This window comes from Coregonus lavaretus, assembly GCF_964263955.1.
Source record: "Coregonus lavaretus genome assembly, chromosome: 25".
Taxonomy (NCBI): Eukaryota; Metazoa; Chordata; class Actinopteri; order Salmoniformes; family Salmonidae; genus Coregonus; species Coregonus lavaretus.
The window spans coordinates 3,725,003-3,747,414 of NC_140012.1; the positions used below are offsets into that span (position 1 = coordinate 3,725,003).

Genomic DNA, 22,412 nt, shown 5'->3' on the forward strand with positions numbered 1-22,412 from the left:
AACATCTTTTTAGAGAATTTGGCAGTACATCCAACCAGCCTCACATCCACAGACTAGGGCTGTGGTGGTCATGAAATTTTGTCAGCCGGTGATTGTCAAGCAAATACCTGCCGGTCACACGGTAATTGATCGTTAATTAACATAAACACATTTAGCATCTCCTGGCTTCCACGCATAGCCTACAAGCCAGTGATGCAGACCTTTGGAACATCTACATTTTAAAAAGTCTAATAAATCCATGTAATATAGCCTACACCATCACAATAAATCCATTATGTATTTTAGACAGGTCTAAAGAAACATGATATGAAGAAAACGTAGTCTATTTCAGAAGAACAGAATAGTATACTCTGAGTTGTCCTTATGTTAGGCCCTGATATGGATATGCCATATGAGTGTGGTTTACATTTACATTTAAGTCATTTAGCAGACGCTCTTATCCAGAGCGACTTACAGTTAGTGAATACATATTTTTTTATACTGGCCCCCCGTGGGAATTGAACCCACAACCCTGGCGTTGCAAATGCCATGCTCTATCAACTGAGCTACATCCCTGCCGGCCATTCCCTCCCCTACCCTGGGCCAATTGTGCGCCGCCCATGAGTCTCCCGGTCGCGGCCGGCTGCGACAGAGCCTGGATTCAAACCAGGATCTCTAGTGGCACAGTTAGCACTGCGATGCAGTGCCTTAGACCACTGCGCCACTCAGGAGGACACAAGTTTACACTAGTTCATTTAGCAGACAAGATTTGCATTCTGACTGCAGGAATGTCCACCAGAGTTGTTGCCAGAGAATTTAATGGTAATTTCTCTACCATAAGCTGCATCGAACGTCATTTTAGAGAATTTGGCAGTACGTCCAACTGGCCTCACAACCGCAGACCACAGCCCAGGAGCTCCACATCCGGCTTCTTCAACTGCGGGATCGTCTGAGACCAGCCACACAGAAAGCTGATGAAACTGAGGAGTATTTATTTCACTGACAATCTGAAATGGTCCACCTACACAGAAGGCGCAACAGCACCTCTTCAACCTCAGGAGGCTGAAGAAATTCAGCTTGGTCCCTAAGACTCTCAGAAACTCCTACAGATGTACAATTGAGAGCATCCTGTCGGGCTGTATCACCGCCTGGTATGGCAACTGCACCACCCGCAACCGCAGGGCTCTCCAAAGGATGGTGCGGTCTTGCCCAACGAATCACCAGGGGCAAACTACCTGCCCTCCAGGACACCTACAGCACCCGATGTCACAGGAAGGCCAAAAAGATCATCAAGGACATCAACCACCCGAGCCACGGCCTGTTCACCCCGTTATCATCCAGAAGTACAGGTGCATCAAAGCTGGGACAGAGAGACTGAAAAACAGCTTCTATCTCAACGCCATCAGACTTTTTAATAGCCATCACTAGCCGGCTACCACCCGGCTACTCAACCGTGCACCTTAGAGGCTGCTGCCCTATATACGTAGACATGGAAACACTGGCCACTTTAATAATGGAACACTAGTCACTTTAATTATATTTACATACTGCTTTACTCATCTATTATCTATATACTGTATTCTATTCTACTGTATTTTAGTCAATGCCACTCCACTCCATTATTTTACTTTTAGATTTGTGTATTGTTCTGAATTGTTAGATACTACGGCACTGTCGGAGCTAGGAACACAAGCATTTTGCTACACCCGCAACAACATCTGCTAAATATGTGTATGTGACCAATAAAATTTGATTTGATTTGATTTATTTATGTCTGTAATAAAGTCATTTTCTGGGGAAAAACTCCTTCTGATTGGCTGGGCCTGGCTCCCCAGTGGGTGGGCCTGTGCCCTCCCAGGCCCACCCATGGCTGCGCCCCTGCCCAATCATGTGAAATCCATAGATCATGGCCTAATATATTTATTTTAATTGACTGATTTCCTTATATAAACTGTAATTCAGTAAAATCGTTGAAATTGTTTTTATTTATTATATATAGTGCTTAAAACCTCTCCGTTTTGGACTGTTTTGTTCCGTAACCTATTTGGCTGGATCCGGTACCTCTGGTGACATGGAAAATATTTTTCACTTTTTGCAATGTACAATTTTTAACAAAAGCGATCAAAGATAATTTCAGTTGCCTTTTCGTTCATTCGCCTGCCCACACAAAAAAAAAAGTAGATTTTCAGCCCGGGTTTATGGTTTGCGCAACATTGTAACCTATGTTTGAGACCAACACGAGTCCATGGCTGTGTGAGAAGCGCGCCACTATCTATCACATAATTAGAATGAGATTCACTTTCTATGATCTCTCTCCCTCTCTGCTCTGATAGACATGACCCTGCAACTCTCATCTCTCCAGCATTGCACTTCATCATTTATTTCCTTGTAGAATCGTGCAAAGGTTTCTGAAGGAACTGCAGCACCCCTGATAAATTGAAGTAAACTTGCCAAAGTTATAGAATTACTGCTGTCTGTTCAGAAATAAATGAAATAATTCAGAATAGCCTATTACACCATGAGACCTATAATTTACCCAGAGAGGATCAATAGCTTCTTTAAAAAAATTGCCTAGTTGTGGATTGTAGCACAATAACAAGAAATAGCCTACAGTCGGGAACGCACAGCAAATCTGTCACGCCTTGATCACACCAACAGTGTTTGCGCAAAATGGTACACGGCATCATCTGGATATGTGTGCAACAAAAGGTCAACATTCACCTTCTGCTACCGTTTCTGTCAAACCGTCTGCGCATACAGTTTGACGCATACCAACGTATGCACCACACAGAACGCACTGCAACTGCTTCTGCAACGCAATGCTGCAAGGCAAATGCAGCATTCCATTGGAAATGAATGTATTTCTGGTGTACCAAAATGCAATGACACTGTCAGTGTGATGGAGGCATTAGAGAAAAAACAGCATGCAGACAAAACAGGCCTTTTGCAATATTTAAAATACAAATCGAGGGAAAACACAGAAAAGCGAATGGCTCCTGCTGAAAAGAGAACACTATATGCTGTAGGCTACCAAAATATTTGATGAACTTCCAAGTATTGTTTTACAAAGTGAGCTAGTGAGCTGTGCATCATTGGGTGAGTCAGTGAAACTGGAAAGCATTTTTAGGACTATAAGTTCTTCCTCATATCGTAACCTACAATATGTGTCTCCACACACCTAGGCCTAGGCTATTGATGCCCTGTTCTGAGCCAACTGCAATTTTCCCAAGTCCCTCTTTGTGGCACCTGACCACACTATTGAACAGTAGTCTAGGTGCGACAAAACTAGGGCCTGTAGGACCTGCCTTGTTGATAGTGTTGTTAAGAAGGCAGAGAAAATTTCAAACAGAAATTTGCATCCTGTAGCACTAACTCCAAAAAGTTTTGGGACACTGTAAAGTCCATGGAAAATAAGAGCACCTCCTCCCAACTGCCCACTGCACTGAGGCTAGGAAACACTGTCACCACAGATAAATCTACAATAATCGAGAATTTCAACAAGCATTTTGCTACGGCTGGCCATGCTTTCCACCTGGCTACCACTACCCCGGCCACCAGCTCTGCACCCTCCGCTGCAACGTGCCCATGCCCCCCCCCGCTTCTCCTTCACACAAATTCAGACAGCTGATGTTCTGAAAGAGCTGAAAAATCTGGACCCCTACAAATCAGCTGGGCTAGACAATCTGGACCCTTTCTTTCTAAAATTAGCCGCCAAAATTGTCGCAACCCCTATTACTAGCCTGTTCAACCTCTCTTTCGTAACGTCTGAGATCCCCAGAGATTGGAAAGCTGCCGCGGTCATCCCCCTCTTCAAAGGGGGTGACACTCTAGATCCAAACTGTTACAGACCTATATCCATCCTGCCCTGGCTTTCGAAAGTATTTGATAGCCAAGTTAACAAACAGATCACCATCCATTTTGCAATCCGGTTTCCGAGCTGGTCATGGGTGCACCTCAGCCACGCTCAAGGTCCTGAACGATATTATAACCGCGATCGATAAAAGACAGTACTGCGCAGCCGTCTTCATCGACCTGGCCAAGGCTTTCGACTCTGTCAACCACCGCATTCTTATTGGCAGACTAAATTGCCTTGGTTTCTCTAATGACTGCCTCGCCTGGTTCACCAACTACTTCTCAGATAGAGTTCAATGTGTCAAATCGGAGGGCCTGTTGTCTGGACCTCTGGCCGTCTCTATGGGTGTGCTACAGGGTTAAATTCTTGGGCTGACTCTATTCTCTGTGTATATCAATGATGTTGCTCTTGCTGCTGGTGACGCTCGGATCCACCTCTATGCGGACGACACCATTTTGTATACATCTGGCCCTTCATTGGACACTGTGTTAACAAACCTCCAAACGAGCTTCAACGCCATACAACACTCCTCCCGTAGCCTCCAACTGCTCTTAAACACTAGTAAAACTAAATGCATGCTTTTCAACCAAATGCTGCTTGCACCCGCCCACCCGACTAGAATCACTACTCTCGGCGGGTCTGACCTAAAGTATGTGGACAACTACAAATACCTATGTGTCTGGTTAGACTGTAAACTCTCCTTCCAGACTCACATTAAGCATATCCAATCAAAAGTTAGATCTAGATTCGGCTTCCTATTTCACAACAAAGCCCCTTCACTCATGCTGCCATGCCCTCGTAAAACTGACTATCCTACCGATCCTTGACTATGGCGATGTCATTTACAAAATAGCCTCCAACACTCTACTCAGCAAATTGGATGTAGTCTATCACAGTGCCATCCGTTTTGTCACCAAAGACCCATATACTACCCACCATTGTGACCTGTATGCTCTTGTTGGCAGGCCCTCACTACATATTCGTCGCCAAACCCACTGGCTCCAGGTCATCTATAAATCACTGCTAGGCAAATCCCCATCTTATCTTAGCTCACTTGTCACCATAGCAACACCCACCCGTAGTCTGCGCTCCAGCAGGTATATCTCACTGATCATCCCCAAAGCCAACACCTCCTTTGGCCGCCATTCCTTCCAGTTCTCTGCTGCCAATGACTGGAACGAACTGCAATAATCTCTGAAGCTGGAGACTCTTATCTCCCTCACTAACTTTAAGTGTCAGTTGTCAGAACAGCTTACCGATCACTGCACCTGTACACAGACATTCTGAAATTAGCCCAACCAACTACCTCATCCCCATATTATTATTTATTTTGCTAATTTGCATCCCAGTATCTCTATTTGCACATAATCTTTTGCACATCTATCATTCCAGTGTTAATACGAAATTGTAACTATTTTGCACTATGGCCTATTTATTGCCTTATCTCCATAACTTACTACATTTGCACACACTGTATATATATTTTCTGTTGTATTTTTGACTTTATGTTTTGTTTACCCCATATGTAACTCTGTGTTGTTGTTTTTATCGCACTGCTTTGCTTTATCTTGGCCAGGCCGCAGTTGTAAATGAGAACTTGTTCTCATCTGGTTTACCTGGTTAAATAAATAAATAAAAAAGAGCAGAACTTTATTATGGACAGACTTCTCCCCATTTTAGCTACTGTTTTATCAATATGTTTTGACCATGACAGTTTACAATCCAGGGTTACTCCAAGCAGTTTAGTCACCTCAACTTGCTCAATTTCCACATTATTCATTACGAGATGTAGTTGAATGATTTGTCCCAAATACAATGCTTTTAGTTTAGGAAATATTTAGGACTAACTTATTCCTTGCTACCCATTCCAAAACTAACTGCAGCTCTTTGTTAATTGTTGCAGTTATTTCAGTTGCTGTAGTAGCTGACGTGTATAGTGTTGAGTCAGCTTCACTCAAAGCCAGTGGCATGTCGTTAGTAAAGATGGAAAAAAGTAAGGGGCCTAAACAGCTGCCCTGGGGAATTCCTGATTCTACCTGGATTATGTTTGAGAGGCTTCCATTAAAAAAACACCCTCTGTGTTCTGTTAGATAAGTAACTCTTTATCCACATTATAGCAGGGGGTGTAAAGCCATAACACATACGTTTTTCCAGCAGCAGACTATGATCGATAATGTCAAAAGCTGCACTGAAGTCTAACATGACAGCCCCCACAATCATTTTATCATCAATTTCTCTCAGCCAATCATCAGTCATTTGTGTAAGTGCTGTGCTTGTTGAGTGTCCTTCCGTATAAGCGTGCTGAAAGTCTGTTGTCAGTTTGTTAACTGTGAAATAGCATTGTATCTGGTCAAACACAATTTTTTCCAGAAGTTTACTAAGGGTTGGTAACAGGCTAATAGGTAGCTATTTGACCCAGTAAAGGGGGCTTTACTATTCTTGGGTAGCGGAATTACTTTAGCTTCCCTCCAGGCCTGAGAGCACACACATTCTAGTAGGCTTAAATTTAAGATGTGGCAAATAGGAGTGGCAATATCGTCCGCTATTATCCTCAGTAATTTCCCGTCCAGATTGTCAGACCCCGGTTGCTTGTCATTGTTGATAGACAACAATATTTTTTTCACCTCTTCCAATCCGACTTTATGGAATTCAAAATTCTTGCCTTTCATAATTTGGTCAGATATACTTGGATGTGTAGTGTCAGCGTTTGTTGCTGGCATGTCATACCTAAGTTTGCTTATCTTGCCAATGAAGAACTCATTAAAGTAGTTGGCAATATCAGTGGATTTTGTGATGAATGAGCCATCTGATTCAATGAATGATGGAGCCGAATTTGCCTTTTTCCCCAAAATGTCATTGAAGGTGCTCCAAAGCTTTTTACTACCATTCTTTATATCATTTATTTTTGTTTCATAGTATAGTTTATTTTTATTTTTATTTAGTTTAGTCACATGATTTCTTAATTTGCAGTACGTTTGCCAATCAGTTGTGCTGCCAGACTTATTTGCCATACATTTGCCTCATCCCTCTCAACCATACAATTTTTCAATTAATCATCAATCCAAGGGGATTTAACCGTTTTTACAGTCATTTTCTTAATGGGTGCATGCTTATTAGTAACTGGAATAAGCAATTTCATAAATGTGTCAAGTGCAGCGTCTGGTTGCTCCTCATTACACACCACAGACCAGCAAATATTCTTTACACCATCAACATATGAATCACTACAAAACTTATTGTATGACCTCTTATACACTATATTAGGCCCAGCCTTTGGAACTTAGGTTTTCCTAGATATGGCTACTATATTGTGATCACTACATCCTATGGATTTGGATACTGCTTTAAAGCACATTTCTGCAGCATTAGTAGATGTGATCAATACATGTTGATGATTTAATTTATGTGCTTTTTGTAAATACCCTGGTAAGTTGACTGACAACCTGAACCAGGTTGCTGGCACTGGTTACAGTTTGAAGTTGTTTCTTGAGTGGGCAGCTTAATGAGAGCCAGTCAATATTTACAATCACCCAGAAAATATACTTCTCTGTTGATATCACATACATTATCAAGCATTTCACACATATTATCCAGATACTGACTGTTAGCACTTGGTGGTCTTTAGCAGCTTCCTACAAGAATGGGCTTTAGGTGAGGCAGATGAACCTGTAGCCATATTACTTCAACAGTATTTAACATGAGATCGTCTCTAAGCTTTACAGGAATGTGGTTCTGAATATATACTACAACAACGCCCCCGTTGGCGTTTCTGTCTTTTCGGTAGATGTTAGAAACATGTATTGCTACCACTGTATCATCAAAGGTATTATCTAAGTGAGTTTCAGAGATAGTCAGAATATGAATGTCATCTGTTACAAGCAAGTTATTGACTTCATGGACCTTGTTCCCCAGGCTGCATATGTTAATATGGGGTATTTTTAGCACTTTTCTGAGTTGCTTGATTGTTTTTAATGCTTTACTGAGAAGCTTATCAGAAGTAGACTTGCTCATGTTATTTAAATTGGAGCTGATAGTGCAGAGTGAGCTGCACACAATGGTCTTCCTACTAGGGCACACCACCTCAGTGCTAACAGTGTAACTCTGGTTCATAGGCTCATGATTACTGCATACAATAGCTGTAGGATCAACAGAGGTATTCAGGGCAATTAGGGGGACATAAATTAAGTTACTTACATTGTGTCTGCCGACACCCCTAGAATAATGTACATTTGATGCAGCATTATGACAACTCAGTGTCACAATGGTAGGGATTAACTGAGCTGGTCTTGGGTCATTGCTAAGTCATTGTTTCAATGCAGCCTTGAAATGCGTGGACAGAGTCCAGGAGCCAAGATGATTTGGATGGACTCCATCATTCCTGTAGAGTATCTTCTGTTTCTAGAAGGTGTCAAAGTTATCTATAAAAGTGATTCCAGCAGAGCTACAGTAATATTTTAGCCAGATATGTAATGCCAGTAGCCTGCTGAATCTTTCACACCCGCAGCCCAACGATGGTACTGGACCTGAAATGATTGGCAGTGTTTTGGAGTCTTTTAAACCTATTAAGGATTGGACCCTTTTTTTCCATTTTCGCATAACAGTACTTTAGTAAAAATACAATTTTATTCAATTTTTCCCTAAAATGACATACCCAAATCTAACTGCCTGTAGCTCAGGACCTGAAGCAAGGATATGCATATTCTTAATATCATTTGAAAGGAAACACTTTGAAGTTTGTGGAAATTTGAAATTATTGTAGGAGAATATAACACGTTATATCTGGTAAAACAAAAAAACATGCGTTTTCTATTATTTTATTTTTGCATGATCTTTGAAATGCAAGAGAAAGGCCAGACATTGATGTAGGATTATAGATGTAATTGAGATGTTGTCCACTAGATGGCAGCAGTGTGTGTGCAAAGGTTCAGACTGATCCAGTGAAAAATTACACATCACTTCACAATATTTTTTATATTTATTTAACCTTTATTTATCAAGTCTGCCAGGAGTTTTCCCAGATGTGCCAAATTGGGAACATTTAAAAAAAGGCTTTGGTAATACAAAATTTAAGTTTGCTGTCACGAACGTTGAGAGACGGGTTGGACCAAGGTGCAGCGTGAAAGGCGTACATGTTTATTTGTTAGAATAAACATACAAAAACAACGTGATGTGAAAGTCCTATGGGCTATACAACAACCAGCCTAACAGGAACAAGATCCCACAAACAAGGACTGCAACCAGGCTACTTAAGTATGATCCCCAATCAGAGACAACGAGCGACAGCTGCCTCTGATTGGGAATCATACCCGGCCAAACATAGAAGTCAAACAACTAGAATCTAAACATAGATATACAACAACCTAGAACTAAACATGCACACCCTGACCAAACTAACCAGAGTTCTATAGGTCAGGGCGTGACAGTACCCCACCCCCAAAGGTGCGGACTCCGGCCGTACAAACCTGACTTAACAGGGGAGGGTCCGGGTGGGCTTCCAGCCTTGGTGGCGGCTCCGGGCGTGACGTCTTCTCCCTTACTGCCTCCGCGTTGCACCCCTAGACCGGTCTGGACCTCAATGCGGAGCTTCCCCTCTCAGTCCTTCCACGATGCACCGATCCCTGTCTGGACCCTGGTGTGGGAGACCCCGAACCTGGAGAGGGGCTGACGTCTGGACCCGGAGTGGAGTCGCTGACTGGAGTTAAACCGGATCCCGGTGGAGCGGACTGCTCTGGCTCTGGAGTGGAGCCGCTGACCGGAGCTGGACTGGACACCGGTGGAGCGGAATACTCTGACTCCGGAGTGGAGCCGCTGACCGGAACTGGACTAGGCACCGGTGGAGCGGACTGCTCTGACTCCGGAGTGGAGTCGCTGACCTGAGCACCGGTGGAACGGACTGCTCTGACTCAGGAGTGGAGCCGCTGACCGGTGCTGGACCAGGCACCGGTGGAACGGGCACGGGCCGTGCCGGACTGGGAACACGCACCACTGGTCTGGTGCGAGGAGCAGGGACGGGCCGGGCCGGACTGGGAACACACACCACTGGTCTGATGCGAGGAGCAGGTACGGGGCATACCAGGCTTGCGACATGCACCACTGGTTTGGTGAGAGGAGCAGGGACGGGCCGTACTGGACTGGGAACACGCACCACTGGCTTGGTGCGGGGAGCAGGTACGGGGCGTACCGGGCTGGCGACACGCACCACTGGTTTGGTGCGAGGAGCAGGGACGGGCCGTACTGGACTGGGAACACGCACCAGTGGCTTGGTGCGGGGAGCAGGTACGGGGCGTACCGGACTGGCGACACGCACCACTGGTTTGGTGCGAGGAGCAGGCACGGGCCGTACCGGACTGGGGACACGCACCACAGGTCTGGTGCGAGGAGCAGGAACGGGCCGGGCCGGACTGGGGACACGCACCACTGGCTTGGTGCGAGGAGCAGGCACGGATCTTACCGGACTGGGAGCACGCACCACTGGCTTGGTGCGAGAAGCAGGCACGAGGCGTTCCGGACTGGGAACCGGCGCTGGAGGTCTACGACTGTACCAGTCCTTTACTCTCCGTGCCCAATCCTCCTCCAGGAGCCCCCACGAGTTAGGGAACAGAAACTCATCGTCGACTCCTCAGTATAAAACTGTTCCCATTCCTGTTCCCATGGTCGTAGGGACTCAAACTGGAAACCCACCGGGTGCAGTGGTCGGGGCTCTTATCTCTCACTCCCCGACCACCTCTTTAGCCCTCCCCCAAAAAATTATTGGGGCTGCCTCGCGGGCTTCCTCTTCGGCCAGCGCCGTCGGTGTCGCTGTTGCTCCTCTCTAACCCGGGCTTCCTCTGTCTGTTCCCAAGGACAACGATCCATCCCAGCCTGGATCTCCTCCCATGTCCAAGATCCCTTACCATCCAGGATCTCCTCCCATGTCCAGGATGTCTGCTCCTGGCCATGCTGCTTGGTCCTCGTTTGGTGGGATCTTCTGTCACGAACGTTGAGAGACGGGTCGGACCAAGGTGCAGCGTGAAAGGCGTACATGTTTATTTGTTAGAATAAACATACAAAACAACGTGCCGTGAAAGTCCTATGGGCTATACAACAACCAGCCTAACAGGAACAAGATCCCACAAACAAGGATTGCAACCAGGCTACTTAAGTATGATCCGCAATCAGAGACAACGAGCGACAGCTGCCTCTGATTGGGAATCATATCCGGCCAACATAGAAGTCAAACAACTAGAATCTAAACATAGATATACAACAACCTAGAACTAAACATGCACACCCTGACCAAACTAACTAGATTTCTATAGGTCAGGGCGTGACATTTGCACACTCCCAGGAATGTCATACATGATGGATCATTAGCTTCCCTACAGAAAAGACACTAACCGTCACACATCTAGATGGCCGGGTGGGGTGGGTGTGGAGCCAGAGGTCAAACTGTAGAACCCAGTTCCTACATTTTAATATAAAAATAGATTTTTCAAACAAAACTACACTACATTTTATCTCTGGGACCCTCAGGTTGACAAATCAGAGCAAGATTACTGAATGTAAGTACATTATTTACTTTCAGAGGTGAATGTACCAACCAGTTGCCGTGATAAAAGTGTTTTGTTGTTGTGCACTGTTCTCAAACAATAGCATGGTATTTTTTAGCTGTAATAGCTACTGTAAATTGGACACTGAAGTTAGATTAACAATAATTTTATGCTTTCTGCCCATACAGTGAGGGAAAAAAGTATTTGATCCCCTGCTGATTTTGTACGTTTGCCCACTGACAAAGACATGATCAGTCTATAATTTTAATGGTAGGTTTATTTGAACAGTGAGAGACAGAATAACTCCAGAAAAACGCATGTCAGAAATGTTATGAATTGATTTGCATTTTAATGAGGGAAATATGTATTTGACCCCTCTGCAAAACATTACTTAGTACTTGGTAGAAAAACCCTTGTTGGCAATCACAGAGGTCAGACGTTTCTTGTAGTTGGCCACCAGGTTTGCACACATCTCAGGAGGGATTTTGTCCCACTCCTCTTTGCAGATCTTCTCCAAGTCATTAAGGTTTCGAGCCTGACGTTTGGCAACTCGAACCTTCAGCTCCCTCCACAGATTTCCTATGGGATTAAGGTCTGGAGACTGGCTAGGCCACTCCAGGACCTTAATGTGCTTCTTCTTGAGCCACTCCTTTGTTGCCTTGGCCGTGTGTTTTGGGTCATTGTCATGCTGGAATACCCATCCACGACCCATTTTCAATGCCCTGGCTGAGGGAAGGAGGTTCTCACCCAAGATTTGACGGTACATGGCCCCGTCCATCGTCCCTTTGGTGCGGTGAAGATGTCCTGTCCCCTTAGCAGAATAACACCCCCAAAGCATAATGTTTCCACCTCCATGTTTGACGGTGGAGATGGTGTTCTTGGGGTCATAGACAACATTCCTCCTCCTCCAAACACGGAGAGTTGAGTTGATGCCAAAGAGCTCGATTTTGGTCTCATCTGACCACAACACTTTCACCCAGTTCTCCTCTGAATCATTCAGATGTTCATTGGCAAACTTCAGAAGGGCCTGTATATGTGCTTTCTTGAGCAGGGGACCTTGCGGGCGCTGCAGGATTTCAGTCCTTCACGGCGTAATGTGTTACCAATTGTTTTCTTGGCTTTCTATGGTCCCAGCTGCCTTGAGATCATTGACATGATCCTCCCATGTAGTTCTGGGCTGATTCCTCACCGTTCTCATGTTCATTGCAACTCCACGAGGTGAGATCTTGCATGGAGCCCTAGGCCGAGGGAAATTGACAGTTTCTTCCATTTGTGAATAATCGCACCAACTGTTGTCACCTTCTCACCAAGCTGCTTGGCGATGGTCTTGTAGCCCATTCCAGCCTTGTGTAGGTCTACAATCTTGTCCTTGACATCCTTGGAGAGCTCTTTGGTCTTGGCCATGGTGGAGAGTTTGGAATCTGATTGATTGATTGCTTCTGTGGAGAGGTGTCTTTTATACAGGTAACAAGCTGAGATTAGGCGCACTCCTTTTAAGAGTGTGCTCCTAATCTCAGCTTGTTACCTGTATAAAGGACACCTGGGAGCCAGAAATCTTTCTGATTGAGAGGGGGTCAAAAACGTATTTCCCTCATTAAAATGCAAATCAATTTATAACATTTTTGACATTTTAGGATGTTTTTGTTGTTATTCTGTCTCTCACTGTTCAAATAAACCTACCATTAAAATTATAGACTGATCATTTCTTTGTCAGTGGGCAAACGTACAAAATCAGCAGGGGATCAAATACTTTTTTCCCTCACTGTATAAGACATGTCTATGTCCCGGAAAGTTGTCTGTTGTTTACAACACCATTCTAGTCACATATCGCATATTGAGCAGCAACCGACCTGTATAAGGGACACTGATCCCGTGGAGGTTAATGCTAAAATCTGTTCTTTATAATCCATTTTCAGATGTTCCGAGCTAGCTTTCCTGATTTTGTTTGACCTTACATGGACTATGACAGAGTCAGCTCCCGGTATCTGTCGTAGAACATTCGGAAGCAGCTTTGTGATGTCTTGTACTCGTGCTCCTGTGTAGCACAGGGTTTTTGCATTGGGAACTGAGTTTCTCACCATAGAGCTGCCGATGATGACAGCTGGTGATGTTGAATGGGCCGGTCTCTCAGGCAGCCTCATTGTCTGATGGGGGGGCTCTGAGGAGCTGAACCTGAGTTAGAAGCCACCAGAGAGGGAGACAGAACAGAGGACGAAGACGCAGGTACCTCCGGATCCGATCTTGAATGGGAAGCCCCTAAGGAAGAAGGCACCGCAACCTCTGGATCCAGGGCGGCAAAGCCGTTTCTGGTCTGTGTCAGGTCCGGGCTTAACATCTCGAAGGAGACCCCCGTTGCCAGAGGATGCTTTTTTCGATTTTCCACAGTGAGTGACCTATCTCCATGGCTGGTTGGTTGGATCGAGAACAGCTCCGTTCTCCAGGGAACGGGGAGACCCCTTCGGGGATGGGTCCCTGCTGAGCACCGGCCAGTCGGCTGTGGAGTGCCGACACAGCGGCGACACTTCCACCAGACCAGAGCGGCGTCCGGCTACTGGGGTGGAAGAAAAAGAAAATGTAGGCAGGCGTGGATTCCCCAGTAGCTTGTGTAGGTTTGCTACTTGCATGCTAAGAGTAGCCACTTCAACCCTGTAGTCCTCCGCAAGCAAGCAGTTGCTACATTGAAATTCAGCACAGTCCACATTGTCCCGGAATAAAGCAAAGTAAACACAGCTCCTGCAGCGCCGCTGGAAACGTTCAATAGCGACCTCCATTTGAGACTGCCGAGCCAGCTAGGCTACCTGGGCTTCCGCGTCTCTCCCCCTATGCGGGATCTGGCAGTAGATACTGTTTTACATTATCTGTTGATACTACATGCGTGATTGTCAGTAGACTTATGTTGCTTAGTATCCTTGGAAGAACAGCCCATTGTCTCTATTATGATGATCACTCTTATGTGATGTTTATAAGTAGGCCTATAACCTAGTTATTAATATGTCATGCTCTATGCGCTCATGCTAAGCCCAGGTTTCTTCTCTTTAGGGGTCATTGCATGGTCAGTCATGGTTGTGCTGGTACTCTGCCTCCTGGTTTGTCTGGGTTTCTTCATTTGGCGTTGGAAGCCAGAAATGTTCAGGTTGGTGATGCTACCTTTAATGATCTTAGATATGGAAACCATTTGGAATCAATAATCAATGTCTTTCTTTTTCCTTTTCCCATAGCCGGCTCAACTCGTTGTTTGTGGAATCCAAACTAGCCGGCGAAAAATTCAAGTATATATACAGTTTATTTACAGTATTTAAGAGTCAGACTTAGCCTTAAAGGGGCAATCCACAGTTCCAATAATAACAAAGCGACACCCCACCACTTTTTTGGTAAAAAGCCGAGGGATGGCGCTGGAGAAATGTAACCACTCTCACATTCATAGACAGAGCGATGGATGCAAGGACTGACCATCCATGGTATACGCATTATGTTTTGAGGCTATCCAGTGTTTATACAATGCATTCGAAAGGTATTCACACCCCTTGACTTTTTCCACATTTTGTTACATTACAGCTTTATTCTAAAATGGATTAAATAGTTTTTCCCCCTCATCAATCTACACCCAATACCCCATAATGACAAAGCAAAAACAAATGTATAAAAAATAAAAAACTGTAAAATCACATTTACATAAGTATTCAGACCCTTTACTCAGTACTTTGTTGAAGCACCTTTGGCAGCGATTACAGCCTCGAGTCTTCTTGGGTATGACACTACAAGCTTGGCACACCTGTATTTGGGGAGTTTCTCCCATTCTTCTCTGCAGATCCTGTCAAGCTCTGTCAGGTTGGATGGGGAGCGTCGCTCAAGGACATTCAGAGACTGTTCCCGAAGGCACTGCTGCGTTGTCTTGGCTGTGTGCTTAGGGTTGTTGTCCTGTTGGTCTGAGGTCCTGAGTGCACTGGAGCAAGTTTTCATCAAGGATCTCTTTGCTCCATTCATCTTTTTCTTGATCCTGACTAGTCTCCCAGTCCTTGCCGCTGAAAAACATCCCCACAGCATGATGCTGCCACCATTCTTCGCCGTAGGGATGGTGCCAGGTTTCCTCCAGATGTCACACTTGGCAGTCAGGCCAAAGAGTTCAATCTTGGTTTCATCAGACCAGAGAATCTTGTTTCTCATGGTCTGAGAGTCCTTTAGGTGCCTTTTGACATACTCCATGCGGGCTGTCGTGCCTTTTACTGTGGAGTGGCTAAGGTATTTCTGTTTATTTTATTTTATACATTTGCAAACATTTCTAAAAACCTGTTTTCGCTTTGTCATTATGGAGTATTGTGTGTAGATTGATGAGAAAAATTAATAATTTAATCAATTTCAGAATAAGGCTGTAACGTAACAAAATGTGGAAAAAGTCAAGGGGTCTGAATACTTCCCGAATGCACTGTATATAATATACAATATATTCATATGCCATTTAGCAGACACTTTTATCCAAAGCGATTTACAGTCATGTGTTCATACATTTCAAGTAGCGGTTGTCCCGGGAATCAAACCCACTATCCTGGCGTTGTAAGCACAATGCTCTACCGACTGAGCTACAGTAAAAAAATGCTTATGTTGGGTTCTGATGTGGTATGACAGTTGAATTTAGCTGATGAGGCATTAATATTCTTCAAGAATCAATGAGTATATATCATTAAGTCCAAATATGGATGTAGCAGCTGCAGATTGCCCCTTTAAACTCAACCATTTACTTTTATCTTAAAAGTTAAGACAAAATATCTATATAGGCTAGATTTAAGGGTATCCAAATAGCAACTAGCCTATGTACACTAGAAAAAAAGGGTTCCAAAAGGGTTCTTCGGCTGTCCCCATAGGAGAACCCCTTTTTGTTCCATGTAGAACCCTTTTTGGTTTCAGGTAGAACCGTCTGTGGAACGGTAATAAAGAAAAAAGAAAAAAAAAACTTCCATCAATGTAATTGTCTGCATCACTTCCAATCGGAATGGAACGGGTTCTTTGTGGAACCCAAAAGGGTTGTACCTTTTTTTCTAAGAGTGTATTTTAAGGCCAATTAAGCATGCGTTAGACATTATCACATGTATATTACCGTAACAAATGAAATATTCAACTCAGAAAATACCTTTAACTGTATTTTCTATTTTCTCCAGAGCGATTCCAGTGTGGAAGTTTTCAGACCACTACTACAGAATGAGCGCTGACACCAACAGACAATTCAGTGAGGAGTATCAGGTAGCAATGAGGAAACCATGCTTGCTCTTCTGTTTGTTTTATCCTGGTGTTGATGTTATGTCTCGTGTGTTTCATAACCACATCTTCACAACAATTCAATAATGATGATATGAGAGACAGGAATTCAGTTTAACCATGTATATGAACGTGCTCATTTCAACACACATAACTCCCATGATGCTCTGCGGCACAACTACGGTAAGTCTGGAGGTGCAAGTTGTACAACCGTAATAGCCTATATAACAGTTGGTAATGCAAAGTAGCTGGACAATTGTCCAATGTTGCTTTCCCTGTGAGTGTGATTACAGTATCAGAATGGATGTATAGGCCTGTTTTGTCAACTTGTAATCCATCTGTGTGTCTGTGCATAAGCCTTCAGACGACTAATTGGAGTATGTTAACATTAATTCGTTTTTCTATACAATATGCTCAATCTATGCTTTATATCTGTATGCAGGACTTCATCCCTGTTGGCACAGAGCAGACTCAAAGAGCAGCCCTTCTGGAGGAGAACAAGAACAAGAACCGCTTCACCAATGTACTGCCATGTAAGTGTACTCTGGCTGCTATTTCTACACATCATATGAACAACATACAGTTGTGGAATTCTTTGCAACAGTTGAACTTTGTGTCAGCCAATTGACCAAGTATAATAGGGTGGATCAGATAACTATGTCTGGAATCTGATGGCGTTGGCCTAAACACCCCACCTGCAGATTTTATACAGTTTGAGGTTTTGTGGGTTATATTCTCCAAAGTAAAGTTTGATGGGACAAAACTCATTAGTCATTTTAAATCTTCTCTCTCTCTCTCCAGATGACTGGTGTCGGGTGAAGCTAACCACGATAAACCACGACATGAGCTCTGACTACATAAATGCGAATTACATGCCAGTAAGTACAGCAGCATGTAAGTCTCAGATTTCCTTATACAGATCACTGTCCATATCAATCCTAGAGATCCTACACAGGTATTCCTACTGTGACTGCACCTCTAAAAAGTACTAGACTGATCTACTATACTGACATAAACCTTGATAGCCTACTTTAAAAGGCTTACTTATGGAAAAGGTTTGGCTAGGAATTTACCACCCCCCCCCCCCCCCCCCCATGGTAAACAAATAAACATTGCGTAACACCAAAGGTACAATTGTAATAATATTATAATATACTGAACAAAAACATAAATGCAAAATGCAACAATTTCAACGATTTTAGTGAGTTACAGTTCATATAAGGAAATCAGTCAATTGAAATAAATAAATTAGGCCCTAATTTATGGATTTTCACATGACTGGGCAGGGGCGCAGCCATGGGTGGGCCTGGAAGGGCATAGGCCCACCCACATGGGACATCCAGCAAGGCCCAGCCAATCGAAATATGTATATATATATATATATATATATATATATATATATATTATACACTACCAGTCAAAAGTTTGGACACACCTACTCATTCAAGGCTTTTTCTTTATTTTTACTATTTTCTACATTGTAGAATAATAGTGAAGACATCAAAACTATGAAATAACACATATGGAATCATGTAGTAACCAAAAAAGTGTTAAACAAATCAAAATATATTTTATATTTGAGATTCTTCAAAGTAGCTACCCTTTGCCTTGATGAGAGCTTTCAGATGAGAGCTGAGTTATTCCCCAAAAAGGCTTTATTGCAGACATAAATACTCCTCTGTTTCATCAGCAGTCTGGGTGGCTGGTCTCAGACGATCCCGCAGGTGAAGGAGCCGGATGTGGAGATCCTGGGCTGGCGTGGTTACACGTGGTCTGCGGTAGGGCTGTTACGGTGACCGTATTACCGCCACAGCGGCGGTCATGATGGCAGTCAAATTCCACATGACCGTTTAGTCACAGTAATTAGGCTTCTCCAAGCTCTGATGCTGCTGATGGTCCTTAGTAGCCTACCAAACTTGCCTGATACTCAGCACTCTATTGTCCCGCTAATCACTCCGACATCAATGCAAATGTGATGGAAAATATAAACAAACACTTCATGAGAGCCCATGAGCTCATGTTGTGCAACATTTCTATAGGCTATGCAATTGCATGAGAAAACAGAGGGATGGCCTCTATTAAAAACAGGAGGATCCCATCAGGTTTCTATAAGCTAGGGCTACTATATTTATTTCTTAACTTTCCTAATATTAAGCACATTGCTTCTCTTTAAAACAGGAGTATAGCCTACCTGGCTGGCATTCAAATGAACCACGAGAAAAGCGTCCTCCGTTCGCTATTTAAGTGCATAGATTACGTATTTTTTTCAACTGCCCGTTTCGAGACAGGTGCATGATAATGGTCCATTCTAAATCAAAACAAATTTCACACATATTATTTAGTATATGTAAAGACAAGATTAAATCAAGAATAGTGTGATGGGTGACAATATTAGCCTATCACTTGTGACTGATATATTATCACTTGATCATGCCCAGCTTAAGGCAAACAGCGCATGCTTTTTGTGAGTGACTTTTTCAAATCATAGTCGCACACCTCATGTAGCCTAGCCCATAGGCCTATATGTTTTGATAAGGTTTGTAGCACAACTAAAGTGGCCAAATAACTTCTTAAAATGAAGCACATTAATCCGCTTTACAATTGGTGTAGTCTAACTGGCACACATATGCAGCGCATGAGTTTCAAATTTGGGGAAGATAATTGTCACCATAAAAATGCACCTTTATAATAAAAGCATTACATGAATAATCGCATTTACGGTCACTTTTGAGAATGGTGTTTTCTAATGGAACATTCACGCTTATAGCCTACTGCCGTGTGCGCATTGCTGAGCTTATAATTTTAAGAAATAGAGTAATATTTATCAACATTTTAAGCTAAATGTTCTCATCTGTTGAGTCAGGCTCATTGCTTAAAACAGGCTTTTTGATGCTAGTGGTTTTATTAATTTGGGATCTATCGCATCCCACAACTGTCCCAGACTATGTTTGGAATATTTATTTCTCACACGGAATAGAATAGGTCAACTTTTGTACTACGGGGATAGTAGATTGACATAGGCTAGTGCTTTTGCTGTTCGTTAGGCCTATTCATCTTGTTGGCTGCCGAAAAGTAAATGTGGACAGCTCTTGTAATATCTTCAATATGTGCCTCGGAATTGGATAAGGACGCGCGCAGTTGCGTCCCTGATGTGTCTGTCTTCACTTGTAGCCTGTGAGAAAGACCCGATCATGGTTACTGAGAGCCATGTGAGTGAGAGGTGCTTCGGCACGCAGCCGGGAGAAGGGAATTATAATTATTATATTCAGCCGAAGGGCACAACGGCCACTGACCGCATTATCAAGTGCTTCTCAAATTGTGAATGAGAGACTGAGAGACTGATGAAGTGTGTACAGCCTGTGCAAAAAACAAAGCAGAGCTCATGCCTTTCATGCAACTTTTTTCAAATCATCATTAGAGTCACATCATGCAGCCTTAGAATGTATTAAAAATCAAAACATATATACCAACATTTGTATCACAACTAAAGTTACATAAATAACCTGTACCTGTTTCTTTGTTAACTGCAGAATAGCCGCATGTGTGCACTCCCTCAAATCGTTTGGAGAAAATATCCTTTCTATTTTATTCAGCTATGTTCAATTGTATTCTTCATACTATAAAATAATATAAAATAATGCAATGGAATTCTAAGCAAATCTTGTCTGCTAAATGAACTAGTGTAAACCACACTCATATGGCATAGCCAGATCAGGGCCTAACATAAGGACAACTCAGAGTATGCTATTATGTTCTTCTGAAATAGACTACATTTTCTTCATATCATGTTTCTTTAGACCTGTCTAAAATAAATAATGGATTTATTGTGATGATGTAGGCTATATTACATAGATGTATTATACTTTTTAAATGTAGATGTTCCAAAGGCCTGCATCACTGGCTTGTAGGCTATGCATGGAAGCCAGGAGATGCTAAATGTGTTTATGTTAATTAATGGTCAATTACCATGAGACTGGCAGCTACTTGCTTGACAATCACCGGCTGACAAAATTTCATGACCGCCACAGCCCTAGTCTGCGGTTGTGAGGCCTGTTGGATGTACACTAAATTGTATAAAATGACGTTGGTAGAGAAATTAACATTAAATTCTCTGGCAACAGCTCTGGTGGACATTCCTGCAGTCAGCAAGCCAATTGCACGCTACCTCAAAACTTGAGACATCTGTGGTATTGTGTTGTGTGACAAAACTGCACATTTTAGAGTGGCCTTTTATTGTCCCCAGCACAAGGTGCACCTGTGTAATGATCATGCTGTTTAATCACCTTCCTGTCAGGTGGATGGATTACTTGGCAAAGGACAACATTTGAGAGAAATATGTGTTTTGTGCGTATGGAACATTTCTTGGATCTTTTATTTCAGCTCATGAAACAAGGGACCAACACTTTACATGTTGCATTTATAGTTTTGTTCAGTAGTTACTGGCAGTTGCCTCTAAACGGGCTTCAATACTTCCCAACAAAACCCTTTATGTCAATTATAAATGTCATAATGTAATAATAGTACGATATCGCTGATTAATATGATGCCTTAAAAGGACTACATACACCTATAAATGTTTACACAAGTTGTGGCTGTGATATATTGATTAGTGAACCATATGAGTCATTTTAAATTACTATAAATACAATAGGTGTGTTTTGTTAACCATGATGCTTTCTGTTTCAGGGCTACGGTAACAGCAGACAGTACATCGCTGCACAGGGTCCCCTGCCCGCCACCATCAAAGACTTCTGGAGAATGATCTGGGAGCAAAGGGTAAAGGGCGTGGTCATGGTAACCAACTGCACCGAAAGAGGGAGGGTGAGTCCTGTGTGTCTTTAATGTGCTTTGCATTATGTGTGGTTTTGTGTGGAAAATGTGGGGATATCACAGATAAACAGTGATGTAGTCATATAAATAGAATAACTAGAATGGGCAAACCCCCTCAGACCATGGCAATTTGACAGATAAGATTATATTTACTGTATTTCTATTGATTAAATTGCCTAGTCTCCATGGCTGTCTCTCTCTTAGACTAAATGTGAGCAGTACTGGCCTCTGGACTACACCCCGAGCCTGTACGGAGACCTGTTGGTCACAGTCACATCCGAGAAGAGAGAAACCAACTGGACACTGCGGGAGTTTGTGGTGAAAAATGTGAGCACTATGCTTTATCTCCTCATATGAAACCTGGGACGTTTTAAGAAGGGCACGCATATAGCAAATCGTTTTGGAAACTAAAATCCATTGCAAAACATTTTCTCTCTTATGAACACAACCCTAGACAAGGTTTTTAGTGCGTGCCCTGCTTACAATACAATACAATTTACCTGTGTGAATGTCGCCTCTGCCACTAGTTGAAATTCTTCTCTTTCTTTCAGAGAGACACATCTGAGGATCGCCTTGTGAAACACTTCCACTTCACGGCCTGGCCAGACCACGGAGTCCCAGAGGGGACAATGACTCTGATCCAGTTCAGAGGGCTGGTCCGGCAGCACATAGAGAGCCAGGAGGACAGTGGACCCACTGTGGTGCACTGCAGGTAATGTTACAGTACTGACAACACCCAGCCTTTACTCTATACAGAGAATGCAAAATAGGGATAGATAGGGCTGTACATATGGCAACCATATAATTAGGAATTAGAATACTAGAATGGACATGAACCTTCTTATGATGGGATAAAGGTCAGCCATTTTGGCCAGTGTTGTGATAAGATAATGTAAAATAATGAATTTGAATATTTTATCTGCACTGTATGTTAGCTAGCTAGCCAGACAGTTTTAGAGGAAGATTCCATA

At 43.2% G+C, this 22,412-nt stretch overlaps 1 protein-coding gene across 1 annotated transcript in view; it reads left to right on the forward strand.

The window, feature by feature from the left end:
* LOC311100496 (receptor-type tyrosine-protein phosphatase H-like) overlaps positions 1-22,412 on the forward strand; it is a gene marked incomplete at its 5' end in the record, with an annotated part of 31,316 nt that overhangs the window by 4,488 nt on the left and 4,416 nt on the right. Inside the window, 8 exons of the mRNA XM_084141419.1 lie at positions 14,401-14,494; positions 14,580-14,630; positions 16,515-16,596; positions 17,054-17,144; positions 17,413-17,489; positions 21,298-21,432; positions 21,646-21,768; positions 21,993-22,153. Of these exons, the coding sequence (XP_083997545.1) occupies positions 14,401-14,494; positions 14,580-14,630; positions 16,515-16,596; positions 17,054-17,144; positions 17,413-17,489; positions 21,298-21,432; positions 21,646-21,768; positions 21,993-22,153 (814 nt within the window). The remainder of the gene's footprint in view (positions 1-14,400; positions 14,495-14,579; positions 14,631-16,514; positions 16,597-17,053; positions 17,145-17,412; positions 17,490-21,297; positions 21,433-21,645; positions 21,769-21,992; positions 22,154-22,412) is intronic.